The sequence below is a fragment of the Adiantum capillus-veneris genome, chromosome 22, assembly GCF_014529385.1.
Source record: "Adiantum capillus-veneris isolate H3 chromosome 22, ASM1452938v2, whole genome shotgun sequence".
Lineage (NCBI taxonomy): Eukaryota > Viridiplantae > Streptophyta > Polypodiopsida > Polypodiales > Pteridaceae > Adiantum > Adiantum capillus-veneris.
The window spans coordinates 124196065-124210271 of NC_140952.1; the positions used below are offsets into that span (position 1 = coordinate 124196065).

The following is a 14207-nucleotide window of genomic DNA, read 5'->3' on the forward strand; positions in this document are numbered from 1 at the left end:
AACGCGAGAAAGAACTCAGGTTTGACAACTCATCTCTGAGGCAGGATGCCCAGCGCAAGGAACGAGAGAGAGAGAGAGAGAGAGAGAGAGAGAGAGAGAGAGACTCAGCAAACCGCCTGCTAGTCTCTCTCTCTCTCTCTCTCTCTCTCTCTCTCTCTCTCTCACGCACACATACACGCACACACACACATAGAGGCTCCCCACGTCGGCTTCAGTAACTGAAAACTGAAGCACATGAGGAGGGAAAATAATTTTTTTATGGAACATTTGAAATTCAGAGGACTTGCCCATCCATTTTCAGTATATGCTAACAAGCACAAGTAACTAACACTGTCATGGACAACATATTCAGTGACAGTTAACATGCTTCTACCCTGAGTCATATTTATGAGATTGCTACTTGACAATTGTTGGAAGAACATACCGTGCTTGGCGATGCGTATATATTATGTTCGCATTGATTGTGAAGCTACGCATTCTCTCTAGATTCAATTATCTATGCTTAGACTTTAACAATCTACTTTATAGTGATGTTATCCTCTTACAACAGTAGAGACTACACAAGAGGTCAAAGGCAAGTTGCATGTATCAACAAGGGACATCAAAACACGTAGAGAGTAAGCTCTACATTATTTTTATTTTGAACACTAGAACGCAGTGAACGAATACACCAAAATTTGCATGCTGTCGTGGAAATGAAACGTTCCCTCGTATTATATTAAATTAGGGAGGACTTTGCAAACTCCCCCATACAAGGAGGCTAGCATGTTTTTGTTTTCCAAACATTTAAAAAAAAAACATCTAAACGTGAACATATTTCAAATGATCCATATCATCACTTCATATAAATTCTAACCCTTCATGTGGTTCTTTTGCGAGGTACACGACTCAAAATTGAGGCATCACGATCATAATGTACTAGAGACGGTACCAATTAAGAAACAAGGTAACAAGCTCTCTCTCTCTCTCTCTCTCTCTCTCTCTCTCTCTCTGTGGATATATACTCTTGTAGAAGCTTCAAATGACACAACCACATTACACAAATGACAACAATGCACACAATAGAGAGAGATTGAATCGAAGAACAATCTAAAAGCTAAGGACATATTTAGACTTATCAAAATTGAGACATGAAGATCATGACATTGTAAACACAGGACCATGTGAAGGTAGTAGGATTTGTGGAAAACAAAGCACAAGCGTCGTCTTGCTCGCTCTCTTGGGCTAAGGCCTCAGTGCCACATGAGATTATCGGAGCCGAGCTAGCGTCCCACCCCTCGTGGTCGAGGCATTGACTAGATCAGTATCCTTTGTATGAGACCTCCTAGGAGACCGATATGTTCGGCTAGCCTTGGAGTCAAGCCTTGGAGTCAACCCAACAGCTAGCACTGCATAGTGACACAGCATGTTGGTATGGGTAGCAGATGACATCATGGTCTCAATCATATGGTTTCAACATGGATAGATTGCTCCGTTCCAATTCTCCTTGGATGCACCCTCCCTATCTCTCACACGGACATAGATCACCAGACTCATACGTCATGATCTGATTCAACTAGATACCAAGAACACATGGATACAAACGGCGCAAGAGTTGGTTATGAAGGTGGCTTTCTATAGAGAGCATCTTCTCCAACTCACGAAGGACGGTTTTGTGACTAGATTTGCATACATGGATACACACTTATCTCATGGGATATGATGTGCTATTGGGCAGATACGCACATCCTCACATCAACTTCAGATTGAGACTGGTCGATTTTGAGGGGTAGCAGCAGAGGCTAGGATATGTCATTTATGTCGCCTAGAGCTAGAGACAGAGCGCACTACACATGTCACTGCCTGGTATATATCAGCTAACCCATTATATGATCCCTCACTCCATCATCCCTCCCCACCTATCTCATCTTAGTTTTAGTTTTTGAGTTCTTTGTACTTTTTGTACTCAAACACTTTATCAGATTCACCAATTGTAACTTTTGGTCTCATAGGTCACTTTGGCCTCTAGAAGACGTTAATATAACCTTTCATTTCATTTCATTTCTCTCTCTCTCTCTCTCTCTCTCTCTCTCTCTCAAGTTCTTGTGTTCTCTTACCCTTAACACTCACTTCAATTCAATACAAATGAAGCTAACAAAGCACTCTAGTTTCTTTGTACTCGTAGGTACATATGGCTCATCTTCACAATTATTTCATTAGTTACGAATCTCATTTCTGAGTTCTGACCCTCTTTTCACCTCTTAAAAGATCGAGCAAACGGCAGCATGTAGTAATTGAGCTCTGTACCCGTAGGTCTTTGACCTACACCACAGCTCGAGAGCCAAGGGTGTGAGCCTACCACTTAAAAAAACTCTCCCTACGCACCTCCTCACCACGTAGCACCCTGGCCAAGCTCGCCACTTCACGCAGTTAGCTTCATCATTAGCTACTCGTTCCTTCGCGCCGCCTCGGGCAGTCTACTTCGCCTGCCACTTGCATGGCACTCTTTCATTTTTGTCTTGGTTCGTAGTGGATATCCTCTAGGATTCGTACTAATGAACTGTTTTCCAAAATGTGCATCATATACCTCGTTCTTCTTAAAAGAAAACCCATTACCCCCGGATATTCCTCCCCCTTCCCTCAGCTACTTCTACGCGTCTGCACGCCCTCTCCTGCCTAACCTCAACCCTGCGTACGCAGGCGCCCAACTATGATGGCTTGATGACTGCACGAGGTGTTGCAGGAATAGTCCATAGAGAGAATCGAGGGAGGACCTGCGCACAAAGAGAGAGAGATAGAGAAGAAGAAGAAGAAGAAGAAGAGGAGGATTGGAAGCTATCCGGAGAGAGAGAGAGAGAGAGAGAGAGAGAGAGAAAAAAAGAGAGAGAGCGTGCTATTTGTTGGAATGCACCTCAGATAACCTCTCATGCAAAAAGGCGCGCACAGAGAGAGAGAGAGAGAGAGAGAGAGAGAGAGAGCGCTTTAGTCTTTGTTTTCGAGGCCCCCAACAGCATCTCTACATGATTCTTATTAATCTTTTATTTTTTAAAATGGGTACGTGGGTCTGGGTGTATTTGAGGTCAATATCATGCCCTTAAGGTGTAGCCTCTACCACTTTGTAGAGACTTGAAACTAATTCTATTTGGGTTGGGGAGGGCGGCAATTATTGTGGCTTAAAGTTGGCCATGTTTAAACTCGGTCCATTTCAACTTTGTGGTGAGGATTCACTCAATGACGTGGGACATGCGACTGTAATTGGTCCTATACACAGAGAGATAGAGAGAGAGAGAGAGAGGGAGCAATGTTCATCTTACAATGCTCCTACAAGGTTTGGGGTGTTACAGGCTCAACAAAAATTTGTAGTTTGAAAATTTTCTAAAATTCTTCTAATTTAGTTACAGTGTTTTAGGATCGTAAATTATAATAGATCAAGTTATCAATTTGTTCAAAAAGGTGCATTGTTTTATCCCTCTATGTTTGTCCTTTTGCACTACAGCACTTCGAACAACTGAATCGGCATGGCAAAGTCCCACTCCAAAACTACAATGGCCCCAAATTGTGGCGTCCCTTTCGATATTTCTTTACATTGCTTGCAATTGTAATGGCTCTGCTCTACTTCTCCACGCGGTAGAATGCTAAAAATAGAGCCTAAACAACATATTTAAAGGCCCTTGGCCTCTCCAAAAGTAGTATATGAAAAGCAGTGCTTCTAAAAGCTATTAGTCCAAAAGCATGCATCCATAGGGTTGTTCGAACAACACTGCCATGTCAGTAGATGCCTTGGCACTCACGCGCAGGTCCGTACCAAGCTGTCACATCATCATTTTTTTAATGCATAGTGCTTGTGTGTATGTTCTGCTTTATTTTAAGATTTTAGGCCCCTTGACCAGTGATCTACAAGCTGGTTCGAACCCCCTTTTGTCTTTTATGCCCCTCGGATGGGCTCTATAAGTTGGTGAAAACTTCTTCTTCTTCTACAATAAGGCATCAACAATTTGTGACACTAAACCACTTGGGCCCTCTGTTTGGTTTTCTCCATACATTTAGTATATGGCTCCATTGCATGCTCCTTAGAACCAAGAAAATTAGGGTCCGCAAGGCAAAGGGAAGCCCTTCATGGTAAAGCCCCCCCCCCCCCCCCCCCCCCCCAAAAAAAAAAAAAAAAAAACCAAAACTTCAAAGCCAACCCTAAAGAGTCACTCCAAGTGGGATTGTCCGCTCCAGGAGTGCTCTCGACAAGGTCACCCTTTATCCTAGGATCACCATGAAGCAAATCATTGTCCCATGGGTGCATGAGGCATGTTATCTACTTAGTGGTGACGTAGAATGAGTGGCTTCTAGATGGCCACTACCAAGTGATGTGAAACCCTATTGGCTATGATGAAGAGAGATCCAATTTTGCTTGTTATTGGTAGCACTTGAGGGGGTCACTAACAAGTGATTCAAAGCTAAAAGGGCCCAAATTTTTTTGATTGAGACCCCCCCAGTGTTTCTACCGATTGGGTTCATACCGATCAATTTATGCCCCCGGGCTCCCATTTAGAGCCCCTCTCTAATAGAGGTCATTATCCAGTGCACTGTTCCCCAGAAAATGGGATTTGGTGTATTTCAACTAGCTAAAATTGCAAAATCTAGGCTAGATTTGGAGCTTGCCTTTGAAGAAAACTAGTAAAATTTTATAAGTTTTAATGTAAATACCGGCAAAATTTTGGTCAGGAAAAATGTTGGTTGTAAGCTTGATCGAGTGTACTAAAGTCCTCTTTGTTTTTCTCGGTAATATCTTCTTTGTATGATGTTATCCATAGTTTAGATCTTTCCTTTAACTCTACTTGTAAGTAGGTGGCATGCACAAAGCAAAGACCCCCAAGGTCAAACCTTGTTGTCCAAAGCAGCTAGCTTGGTTGGTGGAGTACTTGACCTTTGTGACCTGGGTTATGGGTTCGAGTGTGGCCAGGCGACTTTGTTTGCTCATAAGGCTTGTGCGGGAGGTATGTGAGCAGCAGAGGATAGGCATGCTCTAGACTTCATTTGCATTGCTCTATGCAAGAGACCATGAAGGCTAGCTTATTACAAATTTTCAAAGATCCTAGCTGCACATGCTCAGAGGGTTCCAATAATGAAAAGAAATTATGACATACTATTCAAGCTGCAATTCAAATATGATTGTGTTAGTTCCTGTAGCAATTACTAAAGCCCACATGAAGGAAATCCTATGTCTCTACCCTCCACCCTCATGCAAGATAGGGTGAGGTCTTTCATGCCTTCGATAGTAGCAACACTCGCCCCCAGCGATGACTAAACACCCCCCCATCAGGAGGTTCCCCATACAGCTACACGAAGCACAAATAGCAGAAGACCAGAAACAACAACAAGAGCAAGCTTGGAGTCAGGTGCAAGAGCTAGTGCCTCAAGAGCTGGAGGTGCAAGAATACCTGGCACACTAAGCAAAAGGCAAGTGGAGGTGCCCATGGGTGAGCACAATTTGTTGAGGCTAGTGAGAGAAGAGAAAAATGCAGAGCTAGACAAGCTCATTGCAAATTTTTTGCATCAACCTCTTAAGACGAAAGGCAGATGCTTCCACTAGATAGAGTCAATATAAATGTATTGCGCAAGTTTGTGCCGCTAAAACCGATGGATGCAATTGTCAACGCACTTTAATGGTATGCATCATTGGGCAGTACAATCTAATGCAATGTACATCTTCTTCTTTGTTTGTTTTAAAGGTTTTTCTTGGGGTATGTTTTCAATTTCCTTTTGTTGAAAGGTATATTATGATGCTTTTAACAAGGGAGGTGTGGTATAGATGTTCCCTCTTAATCCACTTATCAACCTGCAAAACGCAAAAAACGCCGCGTTTTTGGATATCCTCAATTAGTTTCCAAGAAGCTTTGATACATCAATGATTATTTTTGGCTATGCAATGAGTAGTGAGTGTCAGCTTGGATTTTCTATTTATGTTCCATGTAAACTTGTTTAGATTGATGATGAATGCTATTGGAGTTTGCTGCTTTACAACATAGAGTATAACCTTAATGTTGTACCTCCATTTTCTTGATGTTCTTCTTTACAATGCCCACCAACCCGAAGGTCCATACGTAGGTTCAATCATTTTTGTGCAAGAACCTCCATTCTCGTGCAACATAAAGAAACTCTTGTTACCTCCACATCGAGGTCTGATTAATGTTCGGGAAAAGTGTGCCTCAGCTTAGCCTTGAGCCAGTTGCAAAATCAAATTGGCTGGTTGAGGGGAGGGCAAGGAGAAAATTCCGCTTAAAATACATGAAAAATAGTGTAATTTTGCAAAAATAATGGCTAGTATCATAAAATTTCCGGTTCAGATTTGTCTTGGAAGGATTTTTGTATGTTTGTGAAAATGATTTTTCCCGAACACTCGGTTTGATTTACCGGTAGACCCTTTTTGTCACTTCATGGAATTTGAAATCTCTATCACCATAACTTCTGAGAGTCCGATTGACATGATTCTTTCTCCATCCTTTCTTGAAGCGATAGTTCCTTAGGAGGCATTCATGTTATTCTCTTAACTCCAATTTTCAAATTCTTGCATGTGAATTGTACCAATAGCAGACCTTGGATTGTTAACCTTGATTTGTCTCTTGCAAATGCACACAAAAACACGACAATTCTATTAGAAGAGTATGCGGTAGGGTAGTGCTATTCTCCCTTATTGTTATAATCCTGGAAGAGCACACCCTCCTTTATGTTAGCACATGGGACTCCTAGTGTTTGGAGCCAGGATTGGGCTTCTAATGTTGGAAGCAAGTTCATTGAAAATTGGTAAAATATAAACAAAAGTACTTACTTTGGTTTCCAAAACTATTGATTGAATAACATGTGTGTCAATGCAAACATCCACTTTTATCTATGAAGGAAAAACAATATAATTAGATTCAATAAGAGTAAATGGTTCCTGCCAGATGAGTAATGAAGAAATGTTTTCATAGCTATTGTGCCAATGCAAGAATTAGGTTTTATGACTGATGTGTTGCAATGAGAGACATTCCATATTATATCCATTTGTCTTTACATTAGGTGCTCCTGCCCCTGTGAACATCTTTGCGTGAGGCCACAGGCCCTAGAGAGAGGGCCTTCCCTTTGCATCCAGTGAATACAGCACGGAGCTTCCTTGCCACAGCCATGTTGGGCATATCCCTACAATTAGCACATTCCAAGAGACAACATAGTGGACAGGACACAATGGGAGTGACAAAGTAAGCATTAGTAGTGTGTGGCGCTCGCTCTCTCCAAGAAGCACAAAGCTGAGGGAAAGCCTTCGGATTAATATACAGGTGACAATATGAGCATGCAGAGGATACAACCTTCGGATTAATATACAGGTGACAAAATAGGAGCATGCAGAGGATACAGCCCAAGGCTGTACAAATCAAAATCTCCTACAGCTCAATTTCATCACCAATGGATTTTTCTGGGCTTAACTTTCATTATCACATACATGGAACACAATATTTACACTTTCATTACAAAAACATGCTCAAAACTGAGTATGACAATTTTGCAAGGCCACTCAACCCAATAATTCTTCAATAACAAAGAAAAGTGCAAATGATTTGTGTTATACAGAGGCTATGGCAGTCCAGCAAGCGCAAGCAACAAAGAGATGCAATGGCAGACAAATAGACACAGCCATTGCAATGCCATATTGTAGACCAGACATATACACCAAATTCCAGCTATGTGCCCCCCCCCCAAAAGCCCCGCCAACACACAGAAAAAAAACAACAAAAGAACAATTGTTTGCAACATTTTTCATCTTGATTAGGGTTATCAATTCAATCCACCATCGATGTCATCGAATGATTTGATACAAGGATGTCCAAATAAGACAGACAAAACACAGCTATTTCCAGTACTCTCTACAGCAATTAAGTTAGAACGCCCTAGTCTACAGGATATATTCACGCATCTGGAGTTACCCTAACACTAGTTGACGAGTCCCAAGCTGACCGCCTCACCCCTATATCCATTATGTACACACAAAAGCCCTTCCTCTCATTTGCAAAAGCTAAGAGCGCTCTGCCCTTTGAAAGAGACTGCATGTCACCCTTTTCTGAAGCGCATCCAGAACTGATTTTTCTGTATAATGGGGAATCAAAGAGACGTTCATTGGAATGCCCCAATTTAACAGTTAGTGAAGAAATTTGGTTGGTCTTGATCAGATGATTGCCCTAAGCATAGGCCGTAGAACCCATGGGAGAGCTCGAATCTGAACCTCCAGGAGAAAAGAGAGCCCCGTTCCCATTATCCTCTTTCTGAATGGCCACGAAGTTCAGAGGAGCTGATGGTCTCAGAACACCATTAACTTTACTGTTTCTCGCAAAGGGATTATTATGCCTATTGCTGTTGCCGCGTGGCGTTGAGTCCGGTGTTCCTAAGCGCATTGACATTGATCGTCGAGGTGTGCTCGGTGCACTAGGTGTGCTGGGTCTTGATAGTCGTCGACCTGCCTGATTATTACCATTTGCTTTGGTAGGGCTTGGTTTGCTTCCATACAAAGCCTCCTGCTCTATCAGATGTTGGTCTTGTAGTTTTTTCTGATCCTGCATTCAAAGTCAGTATGCGTCACAAAATATTCAGACCAAGGGTGTGTCCGTGCCGACAACAAAACACTCACCCGCAATCGCCGCTTCTCGCCCTCTCGTTCATGTCGGTTGAAAGTGTAATCATCCAGCATGGAAAGAAGCCGCAACTGGCAAGCACCAAATCTCTACGTTAGTGTTATCTCCTCTTCTATGTGTATGTGCAAAATTCATGTACAAGTACATCCATAAGCGCACACATGCAAGCCTCTCCATGTATGTGTGTGCAAGCTAACAAACACAAACATATCAGTGCCTGTGTCTGTCTCCCACACAAGATCTTACCCCATCAAAAAGAAAGCAAATGCCTTTCTCCTCCTCCCAAGCTCGCGTTCTGACAATCAATCCATCCACAAGGCCTGCATTACACCAGGCCTACCTATTAGCTAATGACAGAGGCAATGTTACCAAGGCAACAGCCAGTGACACAATCCCCGGACAAGTCAATTACCAGGAAGTTTCGTCACAGTAATCCGAGCTTTCTCCGCTCGCTTAAGGTTGAGGTGAGCACCTTTAGTGGCATTGAACCGCTTTTCATCCTATGGTGCATGGTAAAATGGGAAATCCTAGAGAATGAGGCACAGAAAATGTGTGGTCACCTACTTTCACTTAAGTCCAAGGTGCAGCATACCGTGCTGTAGTCGTCCAACCACCGCTCCTCTTCACAAGCAGCAAGCCATTTGTCTACTCGGTCAAGGATATCTTTTCTACCATGGGCTTCTTCTTGAGCTAGAGCGATCTGCTTCTCAAGGTTAGCCAGAAGTTCTGACGCATTGACCATTCCTGCTCCTCAGGCGCGCACAAAAAAAACAAAAGAATCTACCTTCAGTTACACCAGAATACATGACAAGCTCTCTACTAGAAGATAAGAATTCACTTGTTTTGAGGGCATTCCCTGGTAACAACCTACACAATAATTCACTTGTTTACATGCACACCAATCACCTAAGTTCTAACAGGAACTCTCTGCTAAACAAGCAAGCAAGATGCTCATCAACTAAGCAAATAGAGTCATTGCGTTATATACCAGAATCTATTAGTGCATTAGTCTTCTCAGAAGATGTGCTCGGATCAGGTTCCATACGCGCTTGCCTGCAAACTTGCTCTAGAACCAACCTCTTTTTCAAGACTAGATCTTTCATTTTCGTCGCCTTGACCTGCTCCAGTCTCTGGACTTCTTGTTTGACCTGACAAAAAAAACATTTGAAAGAACCCATCATCCCACTGCCATTCACTAAAACAAAAGTATAAAACCACAGCAGGCACAATAGCTACAGGCCGGGCAAAGCAGTATTAGTAAGCCGACCAGGCTCTGATACTACCACGATGAACCAAAAGCCATATGCATCATGCCAATTATGTTTAATACAGAAACTTCACAAGAAAAATTTGTCACTTTTTTCAAGCGCGATGATTTGCCAGAACATCCATCCAGATTCCATCTCCAACATAAATACAGATGGGGGTGAAATTTAAAAAATCTGGCTGTCGGCAGCACGAAACGCTTTCAACCGACCTACGACATATACACAGCAATGAAAAATGCGGTTGGTGGCACGAACCATCAGCAGGATAGCCAGTTGGAAATACAAATCCCATTTGCGGCCAATTAACAAGTAGGCACCATCACACATTCTGTGGCAAGTCTCTATTACAGCAGGAACTAAGGCAAAAATCTCACATACTTGTTCAATTGTTTCCAAGCTCAGCGCACCAGGAGCCAAAAATTCAGCTGGCCTGCAAGTAATTTGATGAAACCTCCTTTGCTCTCGGAGGGGTGTGTCCATGAGGTTCCACAGCTCTGTTAGTGAGCATATTAAGGACTGAAGCTGCACGATGAATGGTAAATGTCAGGCAAGTGCAAAGAGTACTGAACTAACACCTTTAATAAATCATTCTCTCTTGGTATTATTAGAGAAATACGTTATAGACAAGAAGTGTCTGGGAGCCCAAAAGCACCTAAACCACTTCTTCTGACATCTACACTGCCTAGGCTATTTTGCCAATCATGCATTTACAAATTGAAACTCACATTGAGCACGATTTACATATTACATCACCACTTGAGGTTGCTAATAATGCCAAAATCTCTTTACAACATATATCATCCCAAACCCTTCTTCCCTGACATATTCAACAACTAGCTAAAGTTCAAAGATCGCTCACTGTTTGCACACGCTGAGTCTTCTCATTAGTTACTGAATGTACAGTAGCTGAGAGCCTCTCTAGGGTTTCATTGCTTATACTCTTCATTTGCAGACCCGCATTTGAATCATTTAAGCTTGGATGTACTTCATTAACCGTGTTGGCGAAGTCCAGTCCAAGGACGGAGCAAAGCTCGTGAAGCACATTCACACAGTCCAAAGCCTTGTGCAAACGCTCACTCTGCAAGAGAAGTGAACACAATTTCCAAGCTTGTCAATGTATATTTTCTCTGAGCATGGGGTCCAAAGACTCCTTGACTTATGCAAGTTGTCACTTGCCAACTTACCTTTTCCTTTTGAAGGGCTTGCAGTTGCGCGTGGAGCTCTTCTAGCCTTCTAAGCGACAAGTCATCTGCAATGTCAGTAAGCTGAGAGTTGCAAGATTGTACTGACGACCCATGAATCTCAACAGTTATTTTCTGGATCTGTAGCTTGACTTCCGAAAATTGTTGAATACGTTGCTCTTTCTTCAATTTCAAATCATCAAGTTGAGGAGTAATTGCTGCAATTTGGCCTTTCAAAGTACTGGGCTTATTCTCCGTCTGAAATGGAAAAACCAGAAAAAAGAGAAACTAATTTCTTGCACCTTTCCATGGCTGCCATTCAATATTGAGATGGGAGGAAATCTAAACAAATTAAAAACAACCTTTCCATTGCCAGATTTTTGGTAGAGAACACCAAATCTTTGTTATTGCGACTTACTTTCGTTGACAGCTGAGGGCGCTCTCCTAGAGCTGCAAAAAGGGAGGACAGCTCTCCTTCTTTCTCAGCAAGAACCTGATGCAGGCGAGCTCTTCCATGGCTAGCATATTCCACTTTTCGCCTGTAAACTTGCAAGCACTCTTGCTCCAGCTCTGACAGAGTCTTGTCCATCTCTGCCTCGCTCTCCCCGATCTCTTCCCATATTTGCTGTTCACATAATTGTAGAATATTTCTCAGCGTGTACACACATGCACGCATACACACATCCATATGCCATATATATAAAACCTTACAAAAAAATGCATTCATGCATACAGAGTACATTTGTGTTAGTATGTATTGGAGTATACATACTCAGTATATGCATGTGAATGTGTATATGTATACAATGGAGTGCACATACTTGGCATATGTATTGAAGTTCACATACTCATTATGTATGTGTAGCAATGTATAAATTTTATGACTAAATGTACATGTTAATGTGTCCGTTGTTATTTATCTACACGCTTATGTACATATGGGCCTACATCAGGCAAGCATGCTCACGTATGTATGTATCGCATGTACAGAATTTCAACTATATGAAAACGCAAAGCATTTGCGAGCACATGGATGTATTCCAACTGTCCTGAACCATTGTTATGATTCACCTAACACTAGTGAATATTGTGATGCATGTATGAAGCCTCTTATCAAAAGCCTCCACAACGATGCATAGTTCCTGTTTGTATCTAACCTTTCTGAGCATTATACAATTAATTACACACATTGCTAGCATGTCGTTCATGTCAATGCAATTTTTTTCTTCACAAGGAAGTTTTTCATTATAATTGCATTCAAAAGGTTACATTCAGAAGCGAACACAATACAGGAAGTAGTATTATTAGGTGTGCTAATAAAAAGCTAAGGCTTGCCCTTAGATATATACCTGTAATTCACGTAGCAGAGAGCCAAAGGTGGAGTCCACCCTCTGCAAGAGCAGCTTGGACATGGAGAAGCTGTGATGGCTCAAATTGCAATTTGAAAGAGGATTCGAAACCCACAACACAGGTTCAAGAAGCAGAAATCGTGATTCCAACACTCAAAAGCTGCCCACTGCTGAGAAACAGGGGCATGGACTAGAACTTCCACATTTTCTGTTTAAAACCAAAGGCAAAAGGGCGAAAACAACGAGAGAGCAGGAAAGAACCACAGAGAAAACAGGGCTTTTGCTGGGAGAGTCACAAAAACCAGGGAAATGTCGCTTCTCTGGAGTGCTTGCGTTGACGAAAGCAATTGGCGACGGTGGCACTCTGAAAACTTGCCCCCCTTCCCCGGTTAGTGTAAGCACATGCAAAATGCTGCAGAAGGAACAGAGCATCTCCATACTCGTCCAAGCTCTCCATGCTTTGTTTTCCTTTTCTGGACTAAGCTTTCAAGCATAAAATGCTCTCTGCCCTTCTACTGGTAGGCCTCAGGACTCGCAATACACACACACACACTCTCTCTCTCTCTCTCTCCTCTCCCTCTCTTCGCAAACGTCCTCTCTCTCTCTCTCTCTCTCTCTCTCTTACCCGCAATGCTGGTTTGCAGACTCAAGCATAAATGCTCTGTGAACTCTCCCTAGCTCTTTCTCTCTCTAGCATTAATCACCACCCCCTCGGCAGAAAAGCATGCATCGGCAGTGGCCTCTCTCTCTCTCTCTCTGCCCTCTGAACTTCCCTATCTCAGCAAAAAGAACAACGCTGAACTCTCCGTGACCCAAAAAGAGTTCCTGCTAGTTTTTGCAGCAAAAGCTCGCGCACACAAACACGCATTGGGTTGAGCACTCTCTCTCTACATGGGTCATATTGCATGCGCAGATTCTCTCTCTATACACTTGATTGCGCCACTATGATCAGCTTTTGACTCGGATTCCTCTCTCTCTCTCTCTCTCTCTCTCTCTCTCTCTCTGTTCTTCTGTACGCTACATCTACTTGGACAGCGAGCTCTCTATCTCTAATCTCTCTCTCTGCTCGAGCAGCGAGCTCCCCCCTAGAGCCCCGGCCCCCCACGCTCTTTCGCTCTCTCTCTAGACCATCTCTGTAGTATGGAATATCTTCTGCTTTGACTGAAGAAGCTCCTCCCCTGTTCCTGCCAAAACCTTATCTGCCCCTTTTGTCCCTTCCCTTCTCTGCTGATGAGTCTTGACTCTTGTATATTTCTCGCAAAAGAGCACCTTCACTCCTACGCCATTTTTCCACCCTCTTACCAAACTCCTTAAGACATTCACCGGCCATGTCAGAGTACCTTCCCACGCCACCAGCAATGACCAGCAAAGCCTGAAAGTTGAGAGAGAAGAGAGAGAGAGAGAGAGAGAGAGAGAGAGAGAGAAAGAAGGTTAGAAAGTCATGGGAACAATCTCAAGAGTGGAAAATATTGGAAATCCGCATGGATTTGTAAATGCACGTCGTTATAAATTCAGGAAGATATGGTAAATTCGAGTGCTCGGATCCATTTGGGAATCCGAGGCTCAAGATCCACAATCCCGATTTTGCCCGGGACTGCCATATGCACCCTTCACCCTTGATCCCCTCAATATTTGTGGCGTGTCAAATAGAGAGGGGGGATCTTGAACTCACAGAAGAGAAGACAGAGAAAGGTGGAGCCCACCAATGATCTCCATCTGATTGAGTCTCAACCTAAGGGGGCTTTGTGGACATGTTTCCAAACACCTCCCCTAGGG

The 14207-nt window shown here is 42.9% G+C and overlaps 1 protein-coding gene across 1 annotated transcript; it reads right to left on the bottom strand.

Moving 5' to 3' along the window:
• Window positions 1–7748: 7748 nt before the first annotated feature.
• Window positions 7749–13600, bottom strand: LOC147430152 (65-kDa microtubule-associated protein 1-like). The gene is made up of 11 exons (XM_086494655.1): window positions 12432–13600; window positions 11501–11707; window positions 11086–11340; window positions 10761–10979; window positions 10280–10423; window positions 9622–9781; window positions 9226–9377; window positions 9046–9133; window positions 8880–8953; window positions 8630–8704; window positions 7749–8555 (listed from the first exon to the last, which is right to left on the bottom strand). The coding sequence occupies exons 1-11, from the start codon at window positions 12492–12494 to the stop codon at window positions 8184–8186; spliced, it is 1809 nt and encodes a 602-aa protein (XP_086350781.1). The 5' UTR covers window positions 12495–13600; the 3' UTR covers window positions 7749–8183.
• Between the last annotated feature and the right edge of the window lie 607 nt (window positions 13601–14207).

What these genes read in the sequence shown, in the direction of transcription:
- LOC147430152 (XM_086494655.1), bottom strand. Translation starts at nt 12,494, where the DNA reads ATGTCCAAGCTGCTCTTGCAGAGGGTGGACTCCACCTTTGGCTCTCTG. An exon ending in CTCTGCTACGTGAATTACAG is followed by an intron (nt 11,708 to 12,431) that starts GTATATATCTAA and finishes TTATGTGAACAG; the next exon opens with CAAATATGGGAAGAGATCGG. An exon ending in TAATGCACTAATAGATTCTG is followed by an intron (nt 9,378 to 9,621) that starts GTATATAACGCA and finishes CCTGAGGAGCAG; the next exon opens with GAATGGTCAATGCGTCAGAA.